General features: G+C 52.2%; 4 protein-coding genes across 11 annotated transcripts; 2 read left to right on the top strand and 2 right to left on the bottom strand.

Annotated features, from left to right (window-relative positions):
* Positions 1–73: 73 nt before the first annotated feature.
* Positions 74–8955, top strand: hpse (heparanase). 7 transcript variants are annotated; one of them, XR_009769875.1, is made up of 12 exons: positions 74–286; positions 3860–3981; positions 4189–4311; positions 4381–4554; positions 4880–5051; positions 5141–5188; positions 5619–5894; positions 6061–6175; positions 6262–6386; positions 6447–6593; positions 8551–8813; positions 8886–8955. XR_009769875.1 is itself a non-coding variant. In XM_061697864.1 (12 exons), the coding sequence occupies exons 1-12, from the start codon at positions 78–80 to the stop codon at positions 7559–7561; spliced, it is 1596 nt and encodes a 531-aa protein (XP_061553848.1). In that variant the 5' UTR covers positions 74–77; the 3' UTR covers positions 7562–8412. The 7 variants fall into 7 exon arrangements, 6 of the variants coding, with proteins under 6 accessions (XP_061553848.1, XP_061553847.1, XP_061553844.1 ...); XM_061697864.1 differs by lacking the exons at positions 8551–8813; positions 8886–8955 and adding an exon at positions 7402–8412 and having other exon boundaries at positions 5619–5712; positions 5788–5894; XM_061697863.1 differs by lacking the exon at positions 8886–8955 and having other exon boundaries at positions 8551–8829.
* Positions 8956–9039: 84 nt separating this feature from the next.
* LOC133413450 (protein phosphatase 3 catalytic subunit alpha-like) lies at positions 9040–13370 on the top strand. 2 transcript variants are annotated; one of them, XM_061697869.1, is made up of 14 exons: positions 9042–9349; positions 9956–10153; positions 10892–11016; positions 11098–11209; positions 11286–11431; positions 11503–11642; positions 11709–11786; positions 11861–11955; positions 12025–12150; positions 12394–12471; positions 12548–12632; positions 12718–12815; positions 12909–12926; positions 13065–13370. In XM_061697869.1, exons 1-14 carry the CDS (start codon positions 9301–9303, stop codon positions 13211–13213), a joined length of 1497 nt encoding a protein of 498 aa, XP_061553853.1. In that variant the 5' UTR covers positions 9042–9300; the 3' UTR covers positions 13214–13370. The 2 variants fall into 2 exon arrangements, with proteins under 2 accessions (XP_061553852.1, XP_061553853.1); XM_061697868.1 differs by having other exon boundaries at positions 9040–9349; positions 10892–11209.
* On the bottom strand, positions 13354–17738 carry hsdl2 (hydroxysteroid dehydrogenase like 2). Its single transcript, XM_061697910.1, has 11 exons — positions 17326–17738; positions 16768–16931; positions 16604–16702; positions 15495–15609; positions 15318–15421; positions 15025–15123; positions 14753–14947; positions 14611–14682; positions 14390–14536; positions 14055–14183; positions 13354–13532 (listed from the first exon to the last, which is right to left on the bottom strand). The coding sequence occupies exons 1-11, from the start codon at positions 17340–17342 to the stop codon at positions 13423–13425; spliced, it is 1251 nt and encodes a 416-aa protein (XP_061553894.1). The 5' UTR covers positions 17343–17738; the 3' UTR covers positions 13354–13422.
* Positions 17739–17827: 89 nt separating this feature from the next.
* Positions 17828–25399, bottom strand: ugcg (UDP-glucose ceramide glucosyltransferase). The gene is made up of 10 exons (XM_061697915.1): positions 25092–25399; positions 24407–24539; positions 23406–23508; positions 22765–22866; positions 22580–22692; positions 21987–22165; positions 21596–21682; positions 21411–21518; positions 19819–19897; positions 17828–18823 (listed from the first exon to the last, which is right to left on the bottom strand). The coding sequence occupies exons 1-10, from the start codon at positions 25187–25189 to the stop codon at positions 18653–18655; spliced, it is 1173 nt and encodes a 390-aa protein (XP_061553899.1). The 5' UTR covers positions 25190–25399; the 3' UTR covers positions 17828–18652.
* Between the last annotated feature and the right edge of the window lie 16 nt (positions 25400–25415).

Raw genomic sequence — 25415 nt, 5'->3', positions numbered from 1 at the left:
TTGTGACGTCAGGGGGCGTGGCTACGACCTTCCGCCAGGCCGACGCGCGCGCGCGCACGTACAGGACGCGAGCGGCCATGGCGGAAGGAGTCCCCGCGGTGATGTGTCGCTCGTCTTTGGCGCTTTGCCTGCTGCTGTGCGCGCTCCCGAGCTCCGTCGAGGCCCGCGCCCGGCGGAGGACAACACCGGGACCGGGCCGGCTCGTGCACCGCGTGGACCCGAACTTCGTGTCCGTTACCATTGACGCCAGCCTGGCTGAAGACGAGACGTTCATGCGCATGCTCAGGTCGGAACAGAACATACGCGACGCGACGCCACGTGACCCCGCCCATGGCAGCCCCTCTGTTGGGTCACGTGTCCACTGATTAGCCTTTCTATTGGTTAGTGAGTCTTCGGGTTCGTTTCTTTTGAGTAGGGTTTCTAACCTCAGGCGAAGTAGTTCTGAGCATCCCAGAAAAGGGTTAAGAGTCTTAATTTGATTGGTGCACATTGCAATGGACACGTTGGTGAAGGAAACGGGGCTGATGAAGAAGTGATGGAAGAAGTACGGCATCCAGGAAAGCAACTTGGAGCGACCGTTGCTGGTAGACTTTGCAAAAAGGATGCAAATGGCTGCAGCGAACACTTTCTTCCAGAAGAGGCAGGACCATAAAGTGACGCACAAGAGCGGAGGTAGAAGCACGCAGGTGGCAGACGGACGATGTCATCTGAAGGAGGTAGTGGTAGGGGAGAGCGTGGCGAGACAGCAAAGAAGGGGATTCTGGTGGTGGGGAGGAAGATTAAGAAGAGGTGGTGGAAGCTGACAAAGGACGAGTGTTGTGCTACTTCTTCGGGAAGAGCTGAGACAGGCTCTCGGTGGACAGGAGGAGCTTCCGGAAGACTGGACCGCTACAGCCGAGGTGGTCAGAGAGACAGGCCAGGAGAGGAGACTTGCTGGTGGAAACTCAAAGTACAGCAAATCATACAAGGAAAGAGGTTAGCTAAGAAGAAGGTGGACAGTAAAGAAGGAGAAAAGGATCTATACAGGCTGGCCGGACAGAGGGATAGAGATGGGAAGGACGTGCAGCAGGTTAGGGCGATTAAGGAAAGAGATGGAAATATGTTGACTGGTGCCAGCAGTGTGCTAGAGAGATGGAAAGAATACTTTGAGGAGCTGATGAATGAGGAAAATGAGAGAGAAGGGAAAGTAGAAGAGGCGAGTGTGGTGGACCAGGAAGTGGCCATGATGAGTAAGTTAGAAAGGCATTAAAGAGGATGAAAAATGGAAAGGCATTTGGTCCTGATGACATTCCTGAGGAGGTATGGAAGCATCTCGGAGAGGTGGCTGTGGAGGTTTGGACCAGCTTGTTCAATAGAATTGGCGTGCGTGAGAAGATGCCTGAGGGATGGAGGAAATGTGTGCCGGTGCCCATTTCTAAGAACAAAGGTGATGTGCAGAGCTGTGGGAACTAGAGAGGAATAAAGTGGATGAGCCACACAAGGACGTTATGGGAAAAAGTAGTGGAGGCGAGACTCAGGAAAGAAGTGAGTATTTGCGAGCAACAGTATGGTTTCGTGCTTAGAAAGAGGACCACAGATGCGTTATTTGCCTTGAGGATGTGGATGGGAAAGTACAGAGAAGGTCAGAAGGAGCTACATGGTGTCTTTGTCGATCGAGAGAAAGCCTATGACCGAGTGCCCGGAGAGGAACGGTGGTACTGCGTGCGCAAGTCTGAAGTGGCACAGAAGTATGTTCGAATAATACTCAGGACATGTGCGAGGGCGGCAGAACAGCGGTGAGGTGTGACGTGTGACGGACGAATTGAAGGTGGAGGTGGGACTGCATCAGGGATCGGTCCTGAGCCCCTTCCTGTTTGCAGTGGTGATGGATAGGCTGACAGATGAGGTTAGACTGGAATCCCCGCTGATCATGATGTTTGCAGATGACATTGTGATCTGCAGTGAAAGCAGGGAGCAGGTGGAGGAACCGTTAGAAAGATGGAGGCATGCACCGGAAAGCAGAGGAATGAAGATTAGCCCAAGTAAGACGGAATATACGTGCACGAATGAGAGAGGTGGCGGGGGAAGAGATGGCGAGGGTGGACGACTTGAAATGCTCGGGGTCGACCGTCCGGAGCGACGGGGAGTGTGGTCAGGACGTGAAGGAACGGGTCCGAGCGGGTCGGAACGGGTGGAGGAAGGCGTCGGGTGCGTTACGTGACAGAAGAGTCTCTGCTCGTTTCGAAGACGGCGGCGAGGCCAGCCGCGGTGGACGGATCAGAGACAGCGGCGCCGAAGAGACGACAGGAAGCGGAGCGCACGAAGAGGTCGACGTTCGCTCTCGGAGTGACCGGGTCGGATCAAATGAGAAACGAGCTCATCGGACGGACGGCCGAGGTTCCGTGTTTTGGAAAGAGCGGACGTGGACGGTTAGGAAACGTCCTGAGGCGAGAGAGCGAGAGGAAGGCCAAAGAGAAGCTTGATGGATGTCGTGAGGGAAGACGTGAGGGCGGTCGGTGTCGGAGAGGAGGACGCGCTGCGGGCGACCGCTGACGGGACAAGCCCGAAGGAAAAGAAGAGGAATATTGTTTCTATTGTCTTTTGATTGGTGCGTTTATCGATGAGTGTTTCTGTGGATTAGCATTTGTATTGGTTCGTGTGCGGAGACAGATTGTTTCTATGGATGATTGGATTGATTGCTCAGAGGAGTGGTCGTCAAACTTGTGACCCCGAGTTGAACCTCGGAAGATATTTGCCACTCCGAGTTCCGCCCTCGCGCCCAACTTGCAAATACAGTAGCATCGTAGGCCCAAGTGTTCATCCAAAATGCGACAGAGGTTTTATTCCTAAAAAGTAAGCAGCCCATCTATCCTGCATACTTAATATATGAACTTCTTCTAATTTCTTATTTTTCCGTCCCCCCCAAATTTTGCAAGCACCGTTTCACGTTGTCGCACAAATAAGGTACCAAAAGATGCAAACTGGAGTATGTTTTTCCAGAGTTCTGTGTTACCATAGCGATGCAATTCCCATTGGCATGAAGAGGAGTTTGGAAAAAGTTGAACGGAGCCGCACTAAAGTGTCGGCCGGGCGACGATCGCAATTTCCAACTTGCGACAGTCAGCAAATTTCTGCGGGAAGTTTCTAGTTCATATTAGCGTAAGCCGCTGTAACATGATGTCCAGTTTGGACATTAAATATTGGGAGAAAAATACTGTACTTGAATCGTGACTCCCAAAGAAATTTCATGTTTGAAAACATGTTTTGTATTGAGCCTAAATGTGAATTCAAAATGTATTGCGCATACAATTTGAATTTCAAAAGAGGTTTCTATTTATTACTGCTTCTATCGATCGGCGGGAGGTCGCCAAGGTGACGGATGCGGAGCCCGCAGGCCTGCTGGCGAGGAAATAGCTCAGCAGCGACGGGACGTTGTAATTTCCGAGGAATGTTGTAGAAGTGCCATCCGTCCGTTTTCTCAGGCGGGTCGCGGGCTGCTGGAGCCTATCCCGGCTGTCTTGGGGCGAGAGGCGGGGCACGCCCTGAAGCGGTCGCCAGCCAATCGCAGGGCACATCGAAACAAACAACCGTCGCCACTCACATTCACACCTACGGACGATTTAGCGTTGTCAATCAACCTACCACGCATGTCTTCGGGATGTGGGAGGAAAGCGGCGTGCCCGGAGAGAACCCGCGCGGGCACGGGGAGAGCGTGCAAGCTCCACACCGGCGGGGCCGGGGATTGAACCCCGGTCCCCGGAACTGTGAGGCAGATGCGCTAAACGGCCAACCGGCAAGCCCGCTGCTGTAGAAGTGAATATTTAAAAATGGAAACCCTTTTTCTCGGGATTTTGAGAAATGTTGCACGTTTGTTCGTCAGCTCTCCCAAAGTGCGCGTGTTGGCGAAGGCGCTGTCTCCGGCGTTCGTCCGCTTCGGAGGAACCCGGCAGGACTTCACGGAGTTCCAGCCGCAGCGGAAGCTTCCGGCGGGCAAACCCAGAGGTCAGATCAATCGCCCGATCGGCTTCCTTCTATTGCGGCTAGGGGGCGAGGCTCAGATGGAAGAGGTTAGCGTTGATGCTAACGTAACAGCAGTCGTTGTTCTTATCGTGAAAACCGTAACAGATGGTACTCACCTGTTAGCTTAGCATAAAAGCAGAAGCCGCTTGCCGATGTCATCGCTTATATGCTGCGCTAACCGCGTTGTAGGCTCGCAGCCCAAACTTCTGACGGGCCGGTGGGAGGAGCAACTAATGGCGCAGTGGCGCAAACAACAACGGCGGCTCGCCAGAGAAGACGCCAGCGGGAAGTACCGACAGGTCAAGTTCACAGGTAGCGTCGTTAGCGTGCCACTTAGTGCGCGAGAAATGGTTCACTTCCTGTTGTCGTTGTGTTCGGCAGAGAGCACGCTGGACGAGCTTCACGCCTTCGCCAACGCGTCCGGCTTGGATCTCGTCTTCGGACTCAACGCGCTGCTCAGGAACGCCGACAACAGCTGGAACGCCAGCAACGCGCGCGCACTGCTACGCTACTGCGAGGAACGGCGCTATCGAGTCTCGTGGGAGCTCGGCAACGGTACGCTTCCTGTTTTGTCTTGATGATTTTTTGACGCCCTGTCGCTACTTCGTTCTTTCCTATCAGTGCGTTTCACTTCCTGTTGCCGTTTTTCCACTTCCTGCCTCCACTCATCACTTCCCACTTACAACTTCCTGTTTCTGCTTTTCATTTTTTGTTGCCAATTATCACTTCCTGTCTGCACCTTCCGAGACCCCGCCAACAATCACTTTGCTGACACGCTTCACACATGCGGCAGTCACTTAGCATAGCTTAGCTTAGCGTTGGACGCTAATGTAAGTCCGCAAGCAGCCGGTGACCTTGTTGGCTCACGTTTGACCTTCAGAGCCAAACAGCTTTGAGAAGAAGGCGGGTCTCCGCGTGAGCGGCGAGCAGCTGGGCCGGGACTTCACGCGTCTCAGGGAGATGATGTCCGAGTCGCCGTGGCACCGCCGCGCGCGCCTCTACGGGCCGGACGTGGGCCAGCCCCGAGGACGCACGCCGGACTTGCTGGACGGGTCGGAACTTTCCAAACATTTGCCGCGCGCGGATCCGTTCCATCCGCTCGACCGGTCTTGACGCCTTTTGACTCGCCGATGTCCCGCAGGTTCCTGCGCAGTGGGGCCGACGCCATCGACGCCTGCACGTGGCACCAGTGAGACTTTCATTTGCCACCTCACACGACACGTTCCACGTGTCACACTTTACCGGGCGTTGCCACATGTGACGTGTCGCGTGACGTACCTCGCACAGCGTTACGCATGAAATGACATGTTACACGGCGCAGTCTGGAAGGTCACACGACACACGTCCCGCTACGTGACAGACCGCGACACCTCACGTCACGTGACGTCAAACGACACCTTACATGACACCTGACACAACATTACACCTGAAATGCACACTTTATGTCACGTACAATGACACGTGACGCACCGCGACACATCCCGTCCGTCATAAGAAACATCAGCGCGGGCAGGACACGACACCTTATGTGACACGACACGTGAACACACACGTCGCGTGTCACCTGGCACCTCACGTAGCATGACATTTATGATGTCACATGACATGTCACGTGCCAGCTACTACGTGAACGGTCGAGACACGTCGTTGGACGACTTCCTGGATCCCAAAGTTTTGGACTCGCTGGCGCTGAAGACCAAACAAGTCATCAAGGCGAGTCGCTACATGCGTGTGCGTGTGTTGCGCGCGCCGACGCGACCTGACGTGTGTCTCGGTGCGTGTGCGCAGGAAGTGAAGCGCGTGTCTCCGGGGAAGCCCGTGTGGCTGGGAGAGACCAGCTCGGCCTACGGGGGCGGGGCTGCGGGCCTGTCCGACACGTTCGCGGCGGGATTCATGTGAGACACGTGAACAATTATTCAACAAAATCGTATTTGTCATCATGAACCCAATAGTCGCGTTTGTGATGTGAATAAAGATAAGAGTTAGCGTTCGTGTCAGCGTGGGGAGCACATTCCGCGCGGTTAGGGCTCGTTAGCTTAATGCGTGTCCCGCGCCGGTCAGGTGGTTGGACAAATTAGGAACGGCGGCCACAGGGGGCGTGTCGGTGGTGATGCGGCAGGTTCTGATCGGCTCGGGAGCGTACCATCTTCTGGACGAGCGTCTGGACCCGCTTCCTGTGAGTTCCCGCTGCCGCCCCCCACCCACCCTCTTTGGTCGCGCCCCCCCCCCCCCCCCAACCCTGAGTGTATTTTGTGTTTTGAGGACTTCTGGCTGACGCTCATTCACAAACGCGTGGTGGGTCGCGGCGTCCTGAGCGCCGCCACGTTTTCCGCACAGACCCGAAGCGGCCGAGTTCGTCTGTACCTGCACTGCGCCGCCGCGCCCAGGTACGTCACCTTTGACCCGCCGCCGCTCTTCACGCTAAAATTGTCAAATGTTCCCGGCAGGTACAGAGAGGGCGCCGTCACGCTCATCGCCATCAACCTCGACGAAACGGCCGCCGACGTCGGCGTTCCGAGGCGGCTGGCGAGCGGCAATGTCGACGCGTTCGTGCTGCGGTCGGACCGACGAGGCCGGGACGGACTTGTGTCCAGGTGAGACTTTGTGGCGGCCTGTGGCGGGATCTTTGTATAGCGGGCCTAATAGTTCCTAAAGTCCTTTTGTGGTCAATTGGGAGTCGAGAACGATCGACGACTCCAAACACAGCGACCGCGTCGGGAATCATTCATCATTCCCGACTCCCGAGGGATGACATGGCGCTTTATCTCCACCGTCGCAGTGCCCGAAGCGCTTTGCGAGGCCTCACGTTCACCCGCACGCTCGTGCGCCAGTGGGCGGCCGCTGCCACGCGAGGCGCTGCCAGGCCCGCTGGGAGCAAATCAGGGTTGAGCGTTTTGCCCGAGGACACTGCGACACGCGGCTAGTCGGAGCCGGGATTCGAACCCGCGGTCACCGGACGACCCGCTCTACCACGGCTACCCACCGACGCAGACTTTGTTCGTAGTGCCGAAAATGTCCACCGAAGGTGCCGCTGCGTTGGGACTCTGCGAATCATTAAAATTGCGATGATTATCTATTTTTTTAATGAAAATAAATATGGAATAAGCGGGGATAAACCGCCACTAAGCATTTTCAGGGTTGCCCCGCCCCCCCAAAAGGAAAACAAGTACAAAAACAGAAAGGAAAGAAAAAAAAAAGGTGCTGAATGGCGAGTACGCGGGGGTCGGCTGTCTGCGTATTTTTACATAGCGGACGACGTAGTTGACTTTGTGTGTTGCAACTTTGTCGACGTGTTGTAAAATTGAATGTTTGTGTGTTGTCGTATTGTTACAATGTTTTTGGCGTGTTGTGCAACTTAGTCTTTCAGTGTTGCGGAATGTAACGTCCAACGTGTTTGTGTAGGCGCGTGACGCTGAACGGGGTCGCCGTGACGATGTCGGGCTTGACGCTCCCCGAGCTGGTCGGCCGCCGAACGGCCGCGTCGGAACGCGTCGCGCTTCCCGCCTTCTCGCTCGCCTTCTTCGTCTTCACGGACGCGCGGTGCCGCGCCTGCGCCGACTGACCTTCGTCATCAGCGGCAGCAGCTTTTGCTTTGCTTTTTATATGTCATACAGAGCCCTGAGCAGTTTTTTTTGTTGATCAACAACGCTGATGGGAAGTCACAAACATTTTTGCTTTCTTGGCCTATTCTGCCTAGCAACAAGTGAGCTCACCGAAGTGTTACGTGTAGGGCCCGACCAATTCATGGGCCGATACGATGTTTTGTTTTGTTAGACATGAACATATTCCGACATAAGACAAAGATAAACAAACATAGACAAATTGGCAAAAAAGTGGACCTTTTTTTGGGGGGGGGGCGCTGAATTTTTTTTTTTTTTTTTTTTTTACCATTTATACTTTCAAATTAATCAGCCGATTAATCGGTTATGGGAATTTTGTTCTGCCAAATATCGAATCAGACTCATAAAATCCAGATGGGTCGGGCCCTAATTATGGGCAGAAAAAAGAAAAGTGGATGGTATTTTATCATGAACGTAATCAATAAAAACAGGTCGACAAGTGTCTGATCGATTGATGAATTTATTGACGCCGGCGCCCTGTCGATCATTCTCGTGGATTACGTTGAAGCGCCAATCATTCTTCGCGCCGGTCGCCGGGCGTGATGCCGAAACAAAAGCGTTCGTAGTGCAGCTGGCCCGACGGGCGGAACGTCTGCTGCACCTGAAATCAGAATCGGAATCCTCTTTATTTGCCAAGTATGTCCAAAAACCACACAAGGAATTTGTCTCCGGTCGTCGGAGCCGCTCGAGTACGACAACGGACGGTCGATTGACAGAGAACGCTTTGGAGACAGAAAGACATTGGCAAAAACAAAAAACAGTCACTGAGCAATAAAGGGTTGCTAGTTATCTGGTCATCTGGTAATGCCGGAACATTTTTTTTTTTTTTTTTTTTTTTTTGACAATTGTGCAAAAAGATGCAGTCCTCTAGCACTTAGAGCAGTTAATATTGCAATAGTCCGTGAACCTCGATTTGTGCACTGTCCAAAAGGTCCACCACCTCCCGCTATGCGGAATCCTTCAGAGTTCCTCAGGTGCCACCATTGTGGACATTTCCATGCTCCCAATTATTGTGGGAACAGTTCTTCCTCTTCCAACATGACTGAACAAATCAAGGTTCAGAAAGACACGGATGAGAGAGTTTGATGAGGATGAACTTGACTGGCCTGCAGCAGAGTCCTGACCTCAACCCCATAGAACACGTTCAGGATTACGAATGGGATGTCACTTAAGTTCATATGCGAGTCAAGGCAGGTGAGTAAATACTTTTGGCATTCTCGTGTATCATTAGACAATTGTACTGTACTGGGCGGCCCCTGCTAGCAGAAGGCTTGTCAGGACCTCCATTTCCCACAAGCCTCCGCGCGCGTGTCGCAGGCGGAAGTTGATGACGTCGACGTTAAGGCCGAAGCAATCGAGCGCCTGACGAGGACACTCGGGCCGTAAAGTGCGCACGCGCACCCAGCTCCTCCTCGCCCCTTTCGTCCGCTCGCCGTGAGTGTCACTCAGCCGCCGCCAGCATCAGGAAGTCGTCGAGTGCATCGGGCGACGGACGCACCCCGTGTACCGCCTCCCCCCCCACCCCCCACCCCGGACTCCAGCTGACCTCCAGCCAGGCTCGGTGGGGTCAAAGTGCGGCGAGGCGCGCGCACGCACAGCTAGCGCGGCTAGCTCCTCGGCTAGCTTCTCAAGCTAGCCCGGGCGTCCGCTCCGGAGTTGTCTTGATTCGTTTGGACACAAAATGTCCGCCAAAGAGCACAAAGTGTCCACCACGGAACGGCCGATCAAAGGTGACCGCCACATTTTTTTCTTCTTCCTCTTCGACGTTTTTGTTTTCGTGTAGCTTAGCTGCTAGCTGGACTCTTCTTCCATTTTACACGCAAGGTGATGGCGTCACATACATCACGTGACATGCCCTCTCACACTTGTATCGATACAGTCGATGTGACACTGTCGATCTTTACAGAGGCGTAATGCTGCCACACCACAAAAAGCGTTCAGTATCAGGTTAGAACAGGATCAATTAGGTTCATATTTTAACACGTTAAAACTTGTTAATTGCGACTTCCGGGTTCAGCTCACTGACAGAGCCCTACGCGCATCTTCTTAAATCTGAAAATCTTTTTAAACGCGTATTTTTATTTTTAAAAGTCTTATAGAAAAGCAGCATAATTACGTAGCTCGTAACTTTGATTTATAAGAACCGGATGCAGAAATGAAAATTATCCTAGTACAATTTGATAATTCACCATGTTAAAAGGTGAAATTGGACGTGTTAAAACATGGACTTTGTCCCGTCATAAAGTGATGCTGAGACCAAGATGCGCTTTAACACTTAACACCCAAAATCTGCCAATAGGCAAATTTGCCAGTCACATATATGTGTGTGTGTGTAGCGGTGCCGTACCCTCCGGGGACCCGCCTGGGCGTGTCGGACCTGTACGCGGACGGCCGTCCCAGCGTGGAGGTCCTGAAGGCGCACCTGCTGAAGGAGGGCCGCCTGGAGGAGGAGGCGGCCTTGCGCATCATCGAGGAGGGCGCCGCCATCCTGCGTCAGGAGAAGTGCATGCTGGATGTGAGCGCGCCCGTCACAGGTACGCGCGCACATATGGACCGGCGCTAACGCAGGGGTGTCCAGACTTTTGCTTTAGAGGGCCGCATACGCAAAAATGCAAGACTGCGCGCGCCATGTTGACATTTTTCACTTTCATTTATTAATTTTTTAAAATTTTGTTTCTAATATATATATTTTTCCAAAGATTTTTTTCTGGATTTTTGGGTTCGTCCTGGCGACAAGAACACAACACAAACAACTCGGCATGGAGCACAATGTTGAGCAGACTTTGGCCACTGATGCCATTTGCTCTTCTCACTCATTTTTTTAGGATTTTCTTTTCTTTTACAATTTGACTTGTAAATAATTTCTTTGCATTTTTTAGCTTTCTATAAACCCAATTATTATAATTGGCAACAACGAGGCGCTCTAAAGCAGCCACGCTCGCGGACTATTTGAAGAGAAGATGCATTTTTGAGGTCACAATTGTGCCGGTTAACCGAAGGCGCTCCTATTTTTATTTAGCGGGGGCGGGGCGACTCACGACAGACGCTCAAGTGCATCACTGGGCCCCGTTCTGGCCACGCCCCCCAAAAATCAAACGTTAAAGTTATGCACTCCCGGCAGCATTTTGAACCAAATGGAGACGTTTGAGGAACAACTGTCCTGACTCCAAAGCGGTCTCCTGCTAGTGTAGAAACTCCGATGCAGGCAAACCACAAGGGCTGCTAAAAAAAAAACGGTCACGCGTGTTCTAACCGGAAGTGCGTGTGTTTAGTGTGCGGCGACGTGCACGGTCAGTTCTTCGACCTGATGAAGCTTTTCGAGGTGGGCGGCTCCCCCGGCAGCACCCGCTACCTGTTCCTGGGCGACTACGTGGACAGGGGCTACTTCAGCATCGAGGTGAGCGCTTCCCGCCCGCCCGCACGCTCGCCTTTCCTGTCACACGACGCCGGTGTCACGCGGCGGGCGTTCTCTCGTCAGTGCGTCCTGTTCCTGTGGGCTCTGAAGATAAACCACCCGGACACGCTCTTCCTGCTCAGGGGCAACCACGAGTGTCGACACCTGACGGAGTACTTCACCTTTAAACACGAGTGTGAGTACAACCGCACTGCAGCGTGCGCGCGCGCGTGCGTGTGTATCCTGTCCTCAGTGTGTGCGTGCGCATGTAGGTAAGATGAAGTACTCGGATCGCGTGTATGAGGCGTGCATGGACTCTTTCGACTGCCTCCCCCTGGCGGCGCTGCTCAACCAACAGTTTCTGTGCGTCCACGGGGGTCTGAGTCCCGAGATCAGCAGTCTGGACGACATCCGCAAGGTCAGAGCGCCGCGCGCCGAACCCTACGTACGACCTTTCAGCGTCCGTAACGTGCGCCCGTTTGCGCGCAGCTGGAGCGCTTCAAGGAGCCGCCGGCCTTCGGGCCCATGTGCGACCTGTTGTGGTCCGACCCCGGCGAGGACTACGGCGCCGAGAAGAACCAGGACCACTTCAGCCACAACAGCGTGAGGGGCTGCTCCTACTTCTACAGGTAGCGTAGCGCAGCGGGCGCTAATTGCCAAACGCCGCCGCGGCCTCATCTCACGTTTGCGTGCAGTTACGCCGCCGTCTGCGACTTCCTGATGAACAACAACCTGCTGTCGATCATACGGGCGCACGAGGCGCAGGACGCCGGGTAACGACACGCGGGAATCGACACGCATAGTGCACGCGTTATTGTATGTTGACACGTGTGAGCGCGTGTGTCAGTTACCGCATGTACAGGAAGAGTCAGACGACCGGCTTCCCGTCCCTCATCACCATCTTCTCTGCGCCGAACTATTTGGACGTGTACAACAACAAAGGTAAACGCACGTCGGTGGCACGATGGCCGTCTTGACGATGATGATGAAGAGCGTGCGTGTGTGCGTCAGCGGCGGTCTTGAAGTACGAGAACAACGTGATGAACATCCGCCAGTTCAACTGCTCCCCGCATCCTTATTGGCTGCCCAACTTCATGGACGTCTTCACGTGGTCGCTGCCGTTCGTCGGAGAGAAAGGTACGATCGCGTCGGCTAACGACAGACGGGTCGATTTACATCGGATCGCATCGCGACGACCCGTCAGATCCCGTCACGTCAGATCGAGTTGGAGCGCAGATCACTTTATGTGGCATCAAATGCCGGTAGACCGCGTGGGGTCACACTCGATCCGATCAGATCAAGTTAGCGCGGCTCACGTAACGTGCGATCGGATCGTGACCGATCGCCTCGCCGCCTCCGACGCTTGTGCTGTTTCCGCAGTGACGGAGATGCTGATCAACGTGTTAAACATCTGCTCGGACGACGAGCTCATGACAGACGCCGATGACACGGGAGAAGGTGAACCTTCAGATACTCGGTGACCTTTGAACTGTAGCCTGCCTTAAAATAAGCCCACGCCCGATTCCTGTTGCAGGCGGCGCCCCCGCCGTCCGGAAGGAAGTCATCAGGAACAAGATCCGTGCCATCGGGAAGATGGCTAGAGTCTTTTCTGTGCTCAGGTCAGTCTGTTGAAAAAAACGGCAGCAACGCTGGCACCCCATTGGCTCGCCACCTTAACTCGTGTGTGCACGCGCGTGTGCGTAGAGAGGAGAACGAGAGCGTGCTGCAGCTGAAAGGTTTAACGCCGTCTGGAACGCTGCCGCTCGGCGTGTTGTCAGGAGGACGACGCACGCTGCAGAGCGGTGAGTCTTAGCATAACGTGCTAACGACACGCCAACGTCGGCCCTTCTTTCGTCACCAAGCGTGTCTGATCTTTGACCTCTCCCTCATTGCAGCCGCGGAGGAAGCCCGAGGTAAGTCTGCTCTAACTTTTGTAATTACCACTAGACGCCACAAGATGGCGACAAAGCTACAGAAGTTCCCGCGGCACAGGTGACGATCTCTCATTTGCGGTCGTCTCGGTTACCCGACGCGGGCGTGTCTCCCGGCAGGCGGCGACGACTTCAAGCCGCCGCACAAGATCCAAAGTTTCGAGGAGGCGCGAGGCCTGGACCGCATCAACGAGAGGATGCCGCCCAGACGAGACAGCCCACAGGCCACGCCCCCCCTGCGCAGCGACAACGGAACGGATGACGCCTAGCCCCGCCCCGTCTTTCTGTCTCCTCCTCCCCTTATCCGCACCCTGGCACCGACACGGTCGCCTCCGGTGGAATTGATTTTTTTTTTTTTTTTACGTTTGCACGTGCTAACGTGGCGCGGGGGCGGGCTTTACATCCTCAATAAACAAGGCAAAAATACTTCAGTGTTGACAGTTTATTGACATGATGACATTGTCTTCGCCTGATGACATCACAGCTTGGACATGCGACCCATCATCATCTCCAGCTTGATGGCGAGCGTCATGTCCCCCTTGATGCGAAGTTTCCCCGACATGAACGCAGTCGTCGGCTTCAGCTTGCCTGCACGCAGACGGGAACGGACATGTTACCTCGGAAACGGGTTACTGTTGTGAACGTGTTACCGTAGACCGGTTCGCCTGGGAACGTGTTCATGCGGAAACATGTTGCCACAGGAACTTGTTACCATGGAAATAGATTACCACAGGAACACGTTAGCATGGAAACAGGCTAATGCGATGAAAAAAAAAGGTAACAGTGACAACACATTACCACCGGAACCTGTTAGCATGGTAAAGAGTTACAACAGGAACACGTTATCACGTGTTACCACGGAAACACGTTAGGCTACAGTTAGGTTTATGTTCCCGGCGGCCGCAGGACAAAACGGGACGGTGTGGGGGCAAATGTGAATGGTCGCCTGGTGAGATTTTGAAATTGTTGAAAAGGTTTGCCACACGAGTCACTATGCAGCCGAGAAACCTGGTAGAACAACTAACCCTGACGTGACCTTTTTCCTACACTTGCCGCCTTCAACTCCTTTTACGCGTGCGAATGTGAGGAACGGAACAAGGAAACGCTCACCCGCGAACATTTTGCCGAAGTCCGCCGAGTCCATGGTCATGACCACGTCGGGCTCGCCGTTCGGTCGGCCCCTCCCCGCGCTGCCCGAGCCGCTTTTCAAGTCCAGGAACCAAACGCCGCCATGTTCTCCTGATGGGGAACAATGATATTAATACATTTGTTCAATGGAGGGCTTTTAAAAGGGTACTCGGATGCTTTACAAATAATAAAATGCTAGGATAATAGAAACAGGAACAGAACATGACAGATTTACACGTTAAAAGCATTTCAGAGGAGGTGGGTTTTTGATTGGAAAAACATTCAAAGGCGAGAGACGCCCCCTTTTAGCGGCTCACCCGAGAGGTCAAACTGGTAGAGAGCCTTCGTGGACTTGACCAGGTCCTCGTTGAGGACGCCTCGGATCACCTCGAAGGTGCTTTCTATCGGGCCGCCGGGGGAGGGCGCGGCCGCCGAGGCCGGCGGCTGGAAGGCGGGCGTCGCCCCTAGCGACAAAACACCGGCTGTCAATTTTCCGTCAGGGGGGGACCCTTTCTTTCCTTTCTTTTCTTTTTTTTACCGTGTTTCTCCATCTGCTGGGCCAGCGCCTCGGGGGCTTCGTCCAGGAAGAAGTCGGGCAGAAGCGGGTGACCTGCGGAACAATCGGAAGCAGCATGAGCGTCGAGCGTGCACGGGTGTGCGCGTGTTTGTGCGCATGCGACCTGGCTGGACGGCGTAGCGATCCATGTCTCGCACCCCGTGCTCCCTCAGGACGTCCTCATCCACCAGGAAGTGACCCGTGAAGGTTTTGGGCCGCGACAGGACGACGTAGGCGGCGTCTGCCATGATGTCCGCCGTACGACACTGCTTGGCCACGCCCTCGCCGCCCAGCATGTCCATGGCCGCCGTCTGGATGGCTACGGCGACCGGACACCAGCTTAACGCGTTAGCGCTCGGCGCGTTACCGCTCGCGTGGTTAGCGTGCGTCGCTCACCGGTTCTCGGCCAGAGGGCGTTGACGGCGATTTGACCTCTGAACTCTTCCGCCATACCCAGGACGCACATGGACATGCCGTATTTGGCCACGGTGTACGCTGAAGGAGACACGCGACGTCGTCAGGCGGCGCTACGGGTACCTGGGTGCTCGAGCGTCACGGTTGCTATGGCTACCATGATTACCTGGTAGTTGCTATGGTTACCCTCGTGCTTGTTGCTAGGGTTACCCGTGTGTCGCATCTACCCGTATGTCGGTTACTAGAGTTACCCGTGTGTCTGTTGCCGTGGTTACCTGTGTGGTTCTTGAACCAGATGGGATTGAGGTTGAGGGGTGGAGCCAAATTGAGGATATGGGGGGAGGAACTCTTAAGGAGGTGTGGGATCACCAACTTGGACCTGCAACACACACACGCACTCGTTACATGACGCCGCATGTTTTGAGCACACACACGCGTGTGTCGGTTCGTACGTCACGTATGTTCCTCTCAGGTTGATTCCCAGCATGAGGTCCACCTTCTTCATGGACGTTTCCAAGGTTCCCGTCAGGTTGATGGCGCTGGCATTGTTCACCAAGATGTCGATGCCTGCCGATGACGACGCCGATTATGTCACGCACGGCGGCCGTGTCGGGAATCACTCCCTATCCGCTCCATACCCACGTGCGGTATATGCCGAGTTGGCTCATTTGTGGGGGAAAAAAGCCCTCAATAGCGACGAGGGAGAATTCCATCAATCGTTTCAGCCCTACTTATTGAGTGGAGAGGAGGGAATGAGTGAGTGAATGATTCCAAACCTGAATCATTCACGACTCCTGAATCGCTACAAAGGGACTTTCGGCGGACATTTTGTGGAACTAACTAGGTCTCCTATGTAAAAATTGCTCTTGGGAATCAGCCACTCCTTCACTCATGCTGCATTGCGGTCTTGCCACGTCTCGTATTAAAAGCCCGCAGTTAGTCCAAAACGTCGCGGCGAGACTTTTGACGAGGACGAACACGTTCGATTTATATTACCCCCCTTCTGACCAACTTGCATTGGCTCCCGGTCTACTTGACATGCGATTTTAAGGTCCTGTTACTTACTCATCAAATATTTTAGCCGTACCGTATGTTCGTCCGCTCGCAAAAAAAAATTCTCGAGAGCCAGAAAGAAGTCCGCAGACTTTGGAGCATTGTCTACGCAGGAATGCCCTACCCGCGGACACGAAAGCCGCTACCCGAGCAGCGATGTTCCAATCCCGACTAAGGGTTAGTGCTCGTCTTATTTCACTGCCGCTTCTTTTTGGGGAGTTTTTCCTCGCCCCCAAACGGGGTGTTTCGATTACGGAATGTCGTCGATCGTCGCCGACTGTGGCCCCGCTTTCGGGATTGAGGGCGAAACGAATCAACCCGACTATTCCATCCATTTTCTTCTACTGCTTCTCCTCACTGTCCCGGCCGGCTATCTTGGGGCGAGAGGCGGGGTACGCCCTGAACTGGTCGCCGGCCAATCCCAAACTTGAATAGTCCCTTCTCCCTCAACGCTATAAGATGATTTTGACGCAACTATCTAGGGGGAGTGTACAAAAACAATTGTGACCTCCAAACTTGTCGACGGCTTTCTGGACGGCGTCTTCGACTTGTTTGTCGTCTCGGATGTCGACGACGCACGGCAGCGCTTTCCCGCCGAGATTCTCCACTGAAAAGCAGTCACAAAGGTCCCGTTAGCGGCTCGGTGAGCGGCTAGCTCGCGTTAGCACGCACCCTCCCGCGCGGCGCTGTAGATGGTGCCGGGGAGTTTGGGGTGAGGTTGCGCCGTCTTGGCGGCGATGACCACGTTGGCGCCATCTCGGGCCGCTTTCAGGGCGATGGCCTTGCCGATGCCGCGGCTGGCGCCCGTGATGAACAGCGTGCAGCCCGCTAATTTCCTGGAACATAAACAGAAGCGGTTTCCCATTGGGAGGAACTGCCGATCATTGTTGGTCTTCGTGTGAGCTGCCCGGTGACCGGTCCGGGGTCACCTCTCACCCAAGGTCAACTGGGGGACACTCCAGCTCACACGAACGACGACGAACTGTGACCGAAACGTGTGCACGTGCCTACTTGGGAACATTTCTGTTGCTCGTTTTGCGCTAACATGCTAAGCGATGACCCCGTGCTAACGTAACAAGATGACAAGTGACGTAAAAGAGCAACATATCACGGCAAATGTTCGACAAATCATTTCATCTCACCTGCATTCAATCGCAGGCGCTTTTTAATTTTGTACTTTTGGGGGGGTAAATTTAGATGTCGAGTGAAAGCGGACGTTCGCGCACCCACCCGCTGTTTGGAAGCATGACGACCCCTCCGGTGGATCAAAAAAATAAGTGAGAAAAAGAAAACGTAGGAGGAGAAGCGATCAAGTTTCCCTTTCGTCCACCTTTCACCCACTTATGGCAAGCGGAAGTTCCTTCCGCCGACCGGGTTCCGCTTCCGGTCTGCTGCCAAAGATCTTCGCGTGCCGGCGAGATGTCGCACTCTTTTACCGACAAACTGAAGCGACCCATCATGGTTTGTGATCGTTCGAATCCCGGGCCAGACCATTCTGTGTGGGTTACTTTCCAAAAACATGTTAGCTTGTTGCCTTCATTGAAGACTAGAAATCAGTGGTTCGTTCGCGAAACCTTTTACACCAGGTACCCGCCCCAAAATAAAGAAAAACTTTGCTCTCCGCGTACCAACAGCAAAATAGTAGCACTGTAGACAAACATGGTTTTATTCCTAAAAAGTATATTTAATAAGCTACATGTATGCATGTTTACTACAGTAGCTACAGTATGCATGTTTTCACATAACACCCACATTTTTTTTACTTAAAATACTTCAATTAAAATGTATGGCAGAAAAAGGTTAAAAAGAAATTGTGCTTAAATATTTCAAAACAAAGACGAGAGGGCCCCCACATAGCGCCTGCGGTACTTGCACCTGCTCTAAATTGTCCTTTGGTGTGAATGCGGGCGTCAATGCCGGGTCACTGCCGTCGGTCACGAGGGCTGCAAAAATGGACAGCTGGTCTTGTGTCAACACACAGTCAAGTGGAGGTCCTTTCAAAAGATAAAACTTTATTGTTCTTGTGGGGACAAAATGCGGCGCTCTGATCGATCCATCGGTTGTGTCACGTACACAACAACAACGACATCTGATTGGACGTTAGCCTCGCAGGTTCATCCGACACCATGAGCGATGATGTCATCAAGCGAAGCCCCGCTGGCTATGCTACGCTAAGAGCTAATGCTAAAGTGATAGTGTAGAGGGAAATGCCGGACACGCGCGCACAACTTGTTAGTTGACATGAAATGTTGCGACATAAGACAAGAAGAAAACGTGCACGCTCATAACACTGTTTGACGTCGTCGGAATATTTTAGTGACAAGAAAAAAACAAAAAAGAAAAACTACGATGGCTGACAGCGCTCCCTTCCCGATTGGACCGCTTCGGCGGTGTCATCCCGCATCACCTTTACATTGTTGATGGTTTCCACGAAAACCGGGAGCTCCGCTGTCTCTTCTTCCGTTGGCCCGCCGTGGCCTCGCTAACATTAGCACCAAAATGAACATAAATAGTCGTAAAAAATATACTTCGGTCTGCGTCGTCGCGGCGGCGGCGACTACACGTCCAGGATCTCCTCGGCGGTGCCGCCGCATCGGAGCCGGTACCGGCCGGTCCGCCAGCTGATGGTGGGATCCCACAGCGCCGAGAGGAAGATCTGCACCGCCATGGACTCGCGGATGAACCACGCCACGGCGAAGTCCAGCTTGGAGAAGCTCGGCGGCCCGCCCTGGCCATGGAAAACACGGATACGCGCGTGTTCGCATCTTCAAAAATTCCTTCTCATTTATGGGTTGAATTATCCAATTTGGCTAAAATGGTTACACTCATGACTGAAAACTTTTTTTTTTTAATTATTATTTTTTTTTTATAAATGTTTTCTATCAGATTGCATAATTTTTCAATTTTGGCATAAGAAAGCCATTTGATGTCATATTCTAAATTTCCAAACAAGGTGTTGAATGTCTTACTAAAGTAACGGCCCAATTTTAGTCTGCTGACCATGGAGGAGAATTGCATTTTCATTGAAGAAGTGGAACAAATAGAGAAACTGAAAGAAAAGTGGACCTGCGAATGTGTGTGTGTATACGTTATTAAAAAAAATTAAAATCATTACAGAGGTTGTACATTGTGAAAGCAAACTTGAATTTGAAGCTTAAAAAATTGAAATTGTATTTTATACTAATGCATGAACTGACGTAAGTTAAAAATTTTATCCATTGAAGGAAATGAAAGCATTTTTTTTCTTAAAAATTACACACAACACCACCTTACAAATGATTATGCAGATGAAAGATTTTCTTCTCAGATTTTCCGAAATAGTCGACGCAAAAGACACTCGGCGTCATTTTAGCATCATCAATGTTTATCGTGTCATTGAAATGTTTTAGAACAAAATTCTCAATGAGGGTAGTATTTTTTTTCCCCAACATCCAAAAACAACTAAAAGGCCGTTCAGATTAGGGTCGAACCGACTCGTCGAGTCCGCAATGACGTTATAGCTCCAAGTCGACGAATCGCCAATCCCGATTTTGTTTTGCTCTCTCTCTTTTTTTTTTTATATTGGCGCACACGAGTTGAGACAACGCAATTATCAATGACTTCATCGATCATTATTTGGAACGCGGCGCAGGTGCGATGTCATCAATATGCAAACAAACACGTCTAATTAGGTCATCAACGACATCGATGGATACGATCAATAATCGAGTTGAAGGCGCGTACCTGCACTCCGGTGAGTTGAACGTAGTCGGCGATGAACCACGCCAAACAATGACACATGAAGAACACCATCATGTCCCACCTACACGCACGCACACACAAGCAAAGCGATCCATTTGAAAACACGCGTGTGTACGTTCCGCTCGCGTCGAGGAAGACGACGCTTGAAAGCCAACCAGGATGGCGGCTTTTTATTTCTTTCTTTTTTAACAATCATCTGCCTTAAGCAACTGGCGCCCAAATCCAAACACAAACATCTTGCTTTGTCGCAAAGCAAAGTAATAATACATGATCTACTTTCTGATTGTTGTACTTTAAATAAACTAATAATAATAATGCATTTCACTTACAGCGCTTTTCTTGGCACTCAAAAGACGTTTTACAATTGAACACATTTGAATAAAAAGCGTACTGGAGGTTGCAATAAAGACAGACTGAATTGTAGAACTTCTTAGAAGACAATCATTTGATTTTGGCCACAGGAATCATTTGCAGCAAATATATTGTGTCAGGGCGGCACGGTGGACGACTGGTTAGAGCGTCAGCCTCACAGTTCTGAGGACCCGGGTTCAATCCCCGTCCCCGCCTGTGTGGAGTTTGCATGTTCTCCCCGTGCCCGCGTGGGTTTTCTCCGGGCACTCCGGTTTGCCTCCCACATCCCAAAAACATGCATTCATTGGAAACTCTAAATTGCCCGTAGGCATGACTGTGACTGCGAATGGTTGTTTGTTTCTATGTGCCCTGCGATTGGCTGGCAACCAGTTCAGGGTGTACCCCGCCTCCTTCCCGATGACAGCTGGGATAGGCTCCAGCACGCCCGCGACCCCCGTGAGGAGAAACGGCTCAGAAAATGGTTGGATGGATGGATGGATATTGTGTCAGCCAGAAAACTACAAACTTGCATCCATTTTCAGTAGCGCCTCTCTCCCCTCACGCAGGTGGCGGGCGTGCCGGCGCCCATCTCAGCTATTGTCGGGCAAGAGGCGGGGTGCACCCTGAACTGGTCGCCAGCCAATCGCAGGGCACATACGGACAAACAACCATTCGCACCTACAGGCAATTTAGAGTCTTCGATCAACCTCCCACGAGTACCCGGAGAAATGCCACGCAGACACAGGGGGGAACATGCAAACTCCACACTGGCGGCAGCGGGACTTGAACCCCGGTCCTCAGAACTGTGAGGCAGATGTGCCAACCAGCCGGTCGCCGTGCCGCCACTACAGATTTACAACACTGAGGTAAGGGGAATTGTTTTCATTTGTTATTGTTGAGCTATTTCACAAAAACGATGCGAACACGTTTGGATAGCATAATGCTAATGCTAGCTAGCACTTATTTCCAAAAAAACATGACGTAAAATTATTTTCTTCTCAGTACGAGCAAAGTTGATAACTTTTTTTCTTGTTCTTCCAAATGATCAAAACAGGCATTGCATATAATTAACTGCAGGAAAACAGGTTTATACTTCTGTCTGTGCTTTTTGACTTGTACTTAAGTGAAGGTACTCGAGCGCTTTTGCCTCCTCTCGCTCGTTCGGAGCCTCGCCCGGCAACGGCCGGCAAAGGGAAGGAGGCGCTCGGTCGCGGGCCGCTCACCTGAAGACGTGATGCGCGGCCCAGCCGATGATGAGGCTGGCCAGGAAGCACTCGGACACGGGCTCCAGCACGGTGCCGGGAAGCATGTTGATGCGCAGCTTGGTCCACCTGCCGGCAAAAAGGACGCAGGGGAAAGCTCGTCGTCATTGTCGGCGGCGACGTCGGACGTCGGGCGCGGCGATCACCTGATCAAGCGGGACTGGAACTGGCCAATGGAGTAGGAGCCCGAATTCTGCAAGGCCACCTGCGTCGCCATGGAGAACTTCCAGCCTCTGCGGACGACCAATCGGTGAGCTTCACCGGCGGACGGGGCAAGACCCCAAATGAGTTCATGTGTGTGTGTGTGTAAGAAGAGTAAGGAAGCGAGTGTGTGTGTGTGTGTGTGTGTGTGTGTAAGAGTGAGAAAGAGTGTGAATATCGGTGTGTGTGTGTGTGTGTGTGTGCTTGTGAGAGAGCATGTGTGTGAATTCGCGAGTGAGTCCACACGTGAGCGTGTGTGACTGAGTGGGCACGTATGTGCGTGCGTATAGCGCCCAACGCTCGCTGAGCGCGAGGCGCGCCCGGCCGCCGCCTCACCTGTCGGCGATGGCTTTGGCCATGAAGTAATCTTCGGCGATGTACTGCGCGAAGGCCACCAGGCCCCCCGCCTGGTCCAGGACGTCCTTTCGCATCAAACACGACATTCCCGTCACGCACTTGATGCCCATCACGTTGGCCGAAATGTACGAGCGCGGGTGCGACGTCCCGAAGTAGACCTGCCGGAACGTTAGCGCTCCGTTACCCTCGCGCTCTCGCCTGATCTGTTACCCTCACGCTAATTAGCCTTGCGCTAGTCCTCGTCTGCTCGGTTAGCTTAATGCTAATTAGCTTCACGCTCGTTAGCCTCACACTAATCAGCCGCGTATGCTGTTAGCATCATGCTAGTTAGCTTTACCTGCTCTGCTAGCCTCATTCTAATTAGCTTTGCGATGGTTAGTTTCACCTGCTCTGTTGGATTAATGCTAAATTAGCCTCATGCTACTTTGCCTGACACTAGTCAGCCGCACCTGCTGTTGGCCTGATGCTAGTTAGCCTCACCTGATGTTAGCTTAATGCTAATTAGCCAAAGGCTCGTAAGCCTCACCTGCTGTTCGCCTCACGCTAGTTCACCTGGCGCTCGCCGGCCTCACCTGCTCCAGCGTAGCGGCGAAGCCCTGGCGGTCGGCGACGTACGGCAGGCCGTGCACCAGGCCGACCTTTTCTGTCATCTGATTGGTCAGATCTGTCAGCGTGTCCGCTTTCACTGCAGCACACACACGCAAGCGCAGTTAGCATTAGCATTAGCACTGGGACGGTCAAGATGGCGCTCGGCGACCTCGGATGCCGCTGTCGCAGATCCACACCAGGCCGTACTTGGCGCCCTCGTAGCCTGGCATCAGGTTGTTTATCTTGGGGTTGATGCCCACCTTCTTGCCCCCTGCCGGACAACGCTGGTTAGGCACGCATTGTTTGATTCTCACTTTTGTGCCGCTTTAAAACAAAATGAAATTTTGTTTTGGGCTCAATGTGTGTGCGTCCATAAGGGACTGGATTAGAGTGCGTGTGTGTGTGTGTGTGTGTGTGAGTGAGTGTGTGTGCGAATGACCTATGGGGAGAGATATGTGCCAAACTTATTTGCACCCGTTTTGCAAATATATCAGCGATTCACACGTTTTTCAAATCCACAAATTATTTGCACGTGTTTTTCAAATCCACAAATATAGAAATATATAAATGCAAATGATGCCATGATAAATGCACACGCAACATTAAAAGGCGCGAGTAAAATCGCAGATACATTTGTGGATTTGAAAAACGTGCAAATAATTTTATCATTAAAACTAATATACATTTATCATGATATTTGATCATATCGCTCCCCATAAATGACGGTGTGAAAGGAAGTGTGCGAGTGCGTGAGAAAGAGTGGAAAATGTTTTTTTTTTTTCCTTCCAGGGCGCTCAAGCGAGTAGTTACCGATGAAGAGGCGCGCGTCCACGCCGGGGTACTTCCCCAAGAGTTTCTTACAAACGTCCACCGCCGGGTCGTCCTGGTCCTGAACGCACAGCAGCACCTCGTACTGCGCGCACACGCGAGCACAATGTTACGCAAATAGACGGCTCATTTTCATATCACACGAATCAACGACGGCAAAAGATGTGGCCCGCTTCATTTCCTTTTGACTGAAATTATAAAATAGTTTAAAAAATGACAACATATGAATAACTGTTTCAATCATCAGCAGTTGTCATCCATCAAAAGGTCAGAATTGTTGCTAAGAAGAACTATTGTGAAGTCATGTTTTGCAAACGTTTAATTCCAAAAAGTCTTTACTGTTATCAGAATCAGAATCAGAATCATCTTTATTTGCCAAGTATGTCCAAAACACACAAGGAATTTGTCTCCGGTAGTTGGAGCCGCTCTAGTACAACAAACAGTCAATTTACTTTGGGGACATAAAGACATTGACAAAAAACAATTGTGCAAAAAGATGCAGAGTCCTCTAGCACTTAGAGCAGTTCGAACGACTAATATTGCAATAGTCCGGTGCAATGACCATTGTGCAAAGGGCGCTGAGACTTCAAGGAGTGTATGCGGTTTAAAGTGACGAGTAGTGCGATCATCTGGGACAATGTCGGTTGTGCAAATGTTACAGATACTCCTCAATCAGTGTGCAAATGGAGCAGATGCTACTCTGGCATGAGTGGCCAGTATATGCAAATAGTGCAGCATGGCGAGACAACTACAGTGAGTGCACAAGTAATAAATAATTGGCCCCACAGAAATGTGACAACGAACTCAAGTCAAAAAATTGCCAGCTTGTTGTAATGGAATTATAGGTTAGGTGTTTAAGAATGAATATGCTAATGACATTTTGAGACGCATCCGATTTGTTTCCTTTTCGAGGAAATGCATCCGGATCAAATGATATGAAAATGACCCACGCGCACAGTTTCAGGTCAGGGGTCGGAGGTCACCTTGGGGTAGTCCATGGTGAAGAAGGTCTCCAGGTTGGCGACGAGGTTGGGGTCGACGCCCTTCAGCGGCTTCAGCAGAGACACGCCGGCCGGCTGCTTGACCTCCGACCTTTTCTTGTGCAGATGCAGGCGCCTGGGGGGGTGGGGGGGTCAGAGGTCGTGTGACGAAAGGTCACGTGAGCAGGAAGTCGTGACTTCCGGCCGACTGGAATCCATCACTTCCTCCTCGCCGCCAAATACTTGCTCGCATTCTTGCGTCACGTTACGTAAACGTGTGCGTCATTGTGGTGCGTTTCGTTCCATCGAAAAAAAACAAAACAAATATGAATAGAACCAAACTCGTCACCCCCTATTGTCCGCTATTGATGAAAATCATAATTAACATCTTACGACGACTTTTTTAATATTTCAAATTTCCCCGAAACGTCGGACTCGGGTCGCAGCTAGCCGGCTAGCGTCCGACCACCCGTTTATTTATTTTTTTAAAGTCTACTTTGCCAAATGTTGTAGTTTAGTTTGAACAGAACGCTTTAACGGTTTGAACCACTTCCAGTCCAAATGCGGAGCAGGAAGCTCGTTGCCAGTTAGCGGCGTCAGCCTAGGCTAGGCTAGGCTAGGCTAAGATAAGCCCGCACACGTCATTTTTATTATTATTATTATTATTATCATCATCATTTTTACTCACACGTAAATGATGGACATGAAGTGCATAAGCCACAGCACCGCGAACAGCAGCAAGCCGAACACGGCCAGGCCCTGCATGGCGACCTCCGCCAGGGCCATGGCGCTCCGAGGCGCGCCGGGCGAGGTGCGCCGAGCTCGGCTGGAGGAGGCCAAAGGTCCGGCCGAGAGATCCAGTCTAGAAATCCAGTTTCCGCTCAGTGTCGGAGATCCAGCTTGACGAGCCGAGCGCCCGGGGAAGGACGGCGACGAGTCCGCCGAGGAGCTCCGAAGCCGCTTGACAGTCAGCAGACCTGCCGACGGTCAGCTGACCGGGGGGGCGGGGCGA

The sequence above is a fragment of the Phycodurus eques genome, chromosome 15 (genome assembly GCF_024500275.1).
Source record: "Phycodurus eques isolate BA_2022a chromosome 15, UOR_Pequ_1.1, whole genome shotgun sequence".
Classification (NCBI taxonomy): Eukaryota; Metazoa; Chordata; class Actinopteri; order Syngnathiformes; family Syngnathidae; genus Phycodurus; species Phycodurus eques.
The sequence above is the reverse complement of the archived record's forward strand: the minus strand, read 5'-3'. Positions and strand labels throughout refer to the sequence as shown.

Bases quoted from the DNA above. Each gene is read 5' to 3' on its own strand.
- ugcg (XM_061697915.1), bottom strand. From the start codon at position 25,189: ATGGCCCTGGCGGAGGTCGCCATGCAGGGCCTGGCCGTGTTCGGCTTG. The intron at 24,540-25,091 runs GTGAGTAAAAAT...CCACCCCCCCAG, and splicing joins TTCATGTCCATCATTTACGT to GCGCCTGCATCTGCACAAGA. The intron at 21,519-21,595 runs GTGATCGCCGCG...TTTTGCCGGCAG, and splicing joins TTCCAGTCCCGCTTGATCAG to GTGGACCAAGCTGCGCATCA.
- LOC133413450 (XM_061697868.1), top strand. From the start codon at position 9,301: ATGTCCGCCAAAGAGCACAAAGTGTCCACCACGGAACGGCCGATCAAA. The intron at 10,154-10,891 runs GTACGCGCGCAC...GCGTGTGTTTAG, and splicing joins TGTGAGCGCGCCCGTCACAG to TGTGCGGCGACGTGCACGGT. The intron at 11,432-11,502 runs GTCAGAGCGCCG...GTTTGCGCGCAG, and splicing joins GTCTGGACGACATCCGCAAG to CTGGAGCGCTTCAAGGAGCC.
- hsdl2 (XM_061697910.1), bottom strand. The intron at 14,948-15,024 runs GTGAGCGACGCA...CGGTCGCCGTAG, and splicing joins CGCCCTCTGGCCGAGAACCG to CCATCCAGACGGCGGCCATG. The intron at 14,184-14,389 runs GTGAGCCGCTAA...GTTCCCCATCAG, and splicing joins CTACCAGTTTGACCTCTCGG to GAGAACATGGCGGCGTTTGG.
- hpse (XM_061697860.1), top strand. From the start codon at position 78: ATGGCGGAAGGAGTCCCCGCGGTGATGTGTCGCTCGTCTTTGGCGCTT. The intron at 3,982-4,188 runs GTCAGATCAATC...ACCGCGTTGTAG, and splicing joins TCCGGCGGGCAAACCCAGAG to GCTCGCAGCCCAAACTTCTG. The intron at 5,189-5,618 runs GTGAGACTTTCA...GTCACGTGCCAG, and splicing joins GACGCCTGCACGTGGCACCA to CTACTACGTGAACGGTCGAG.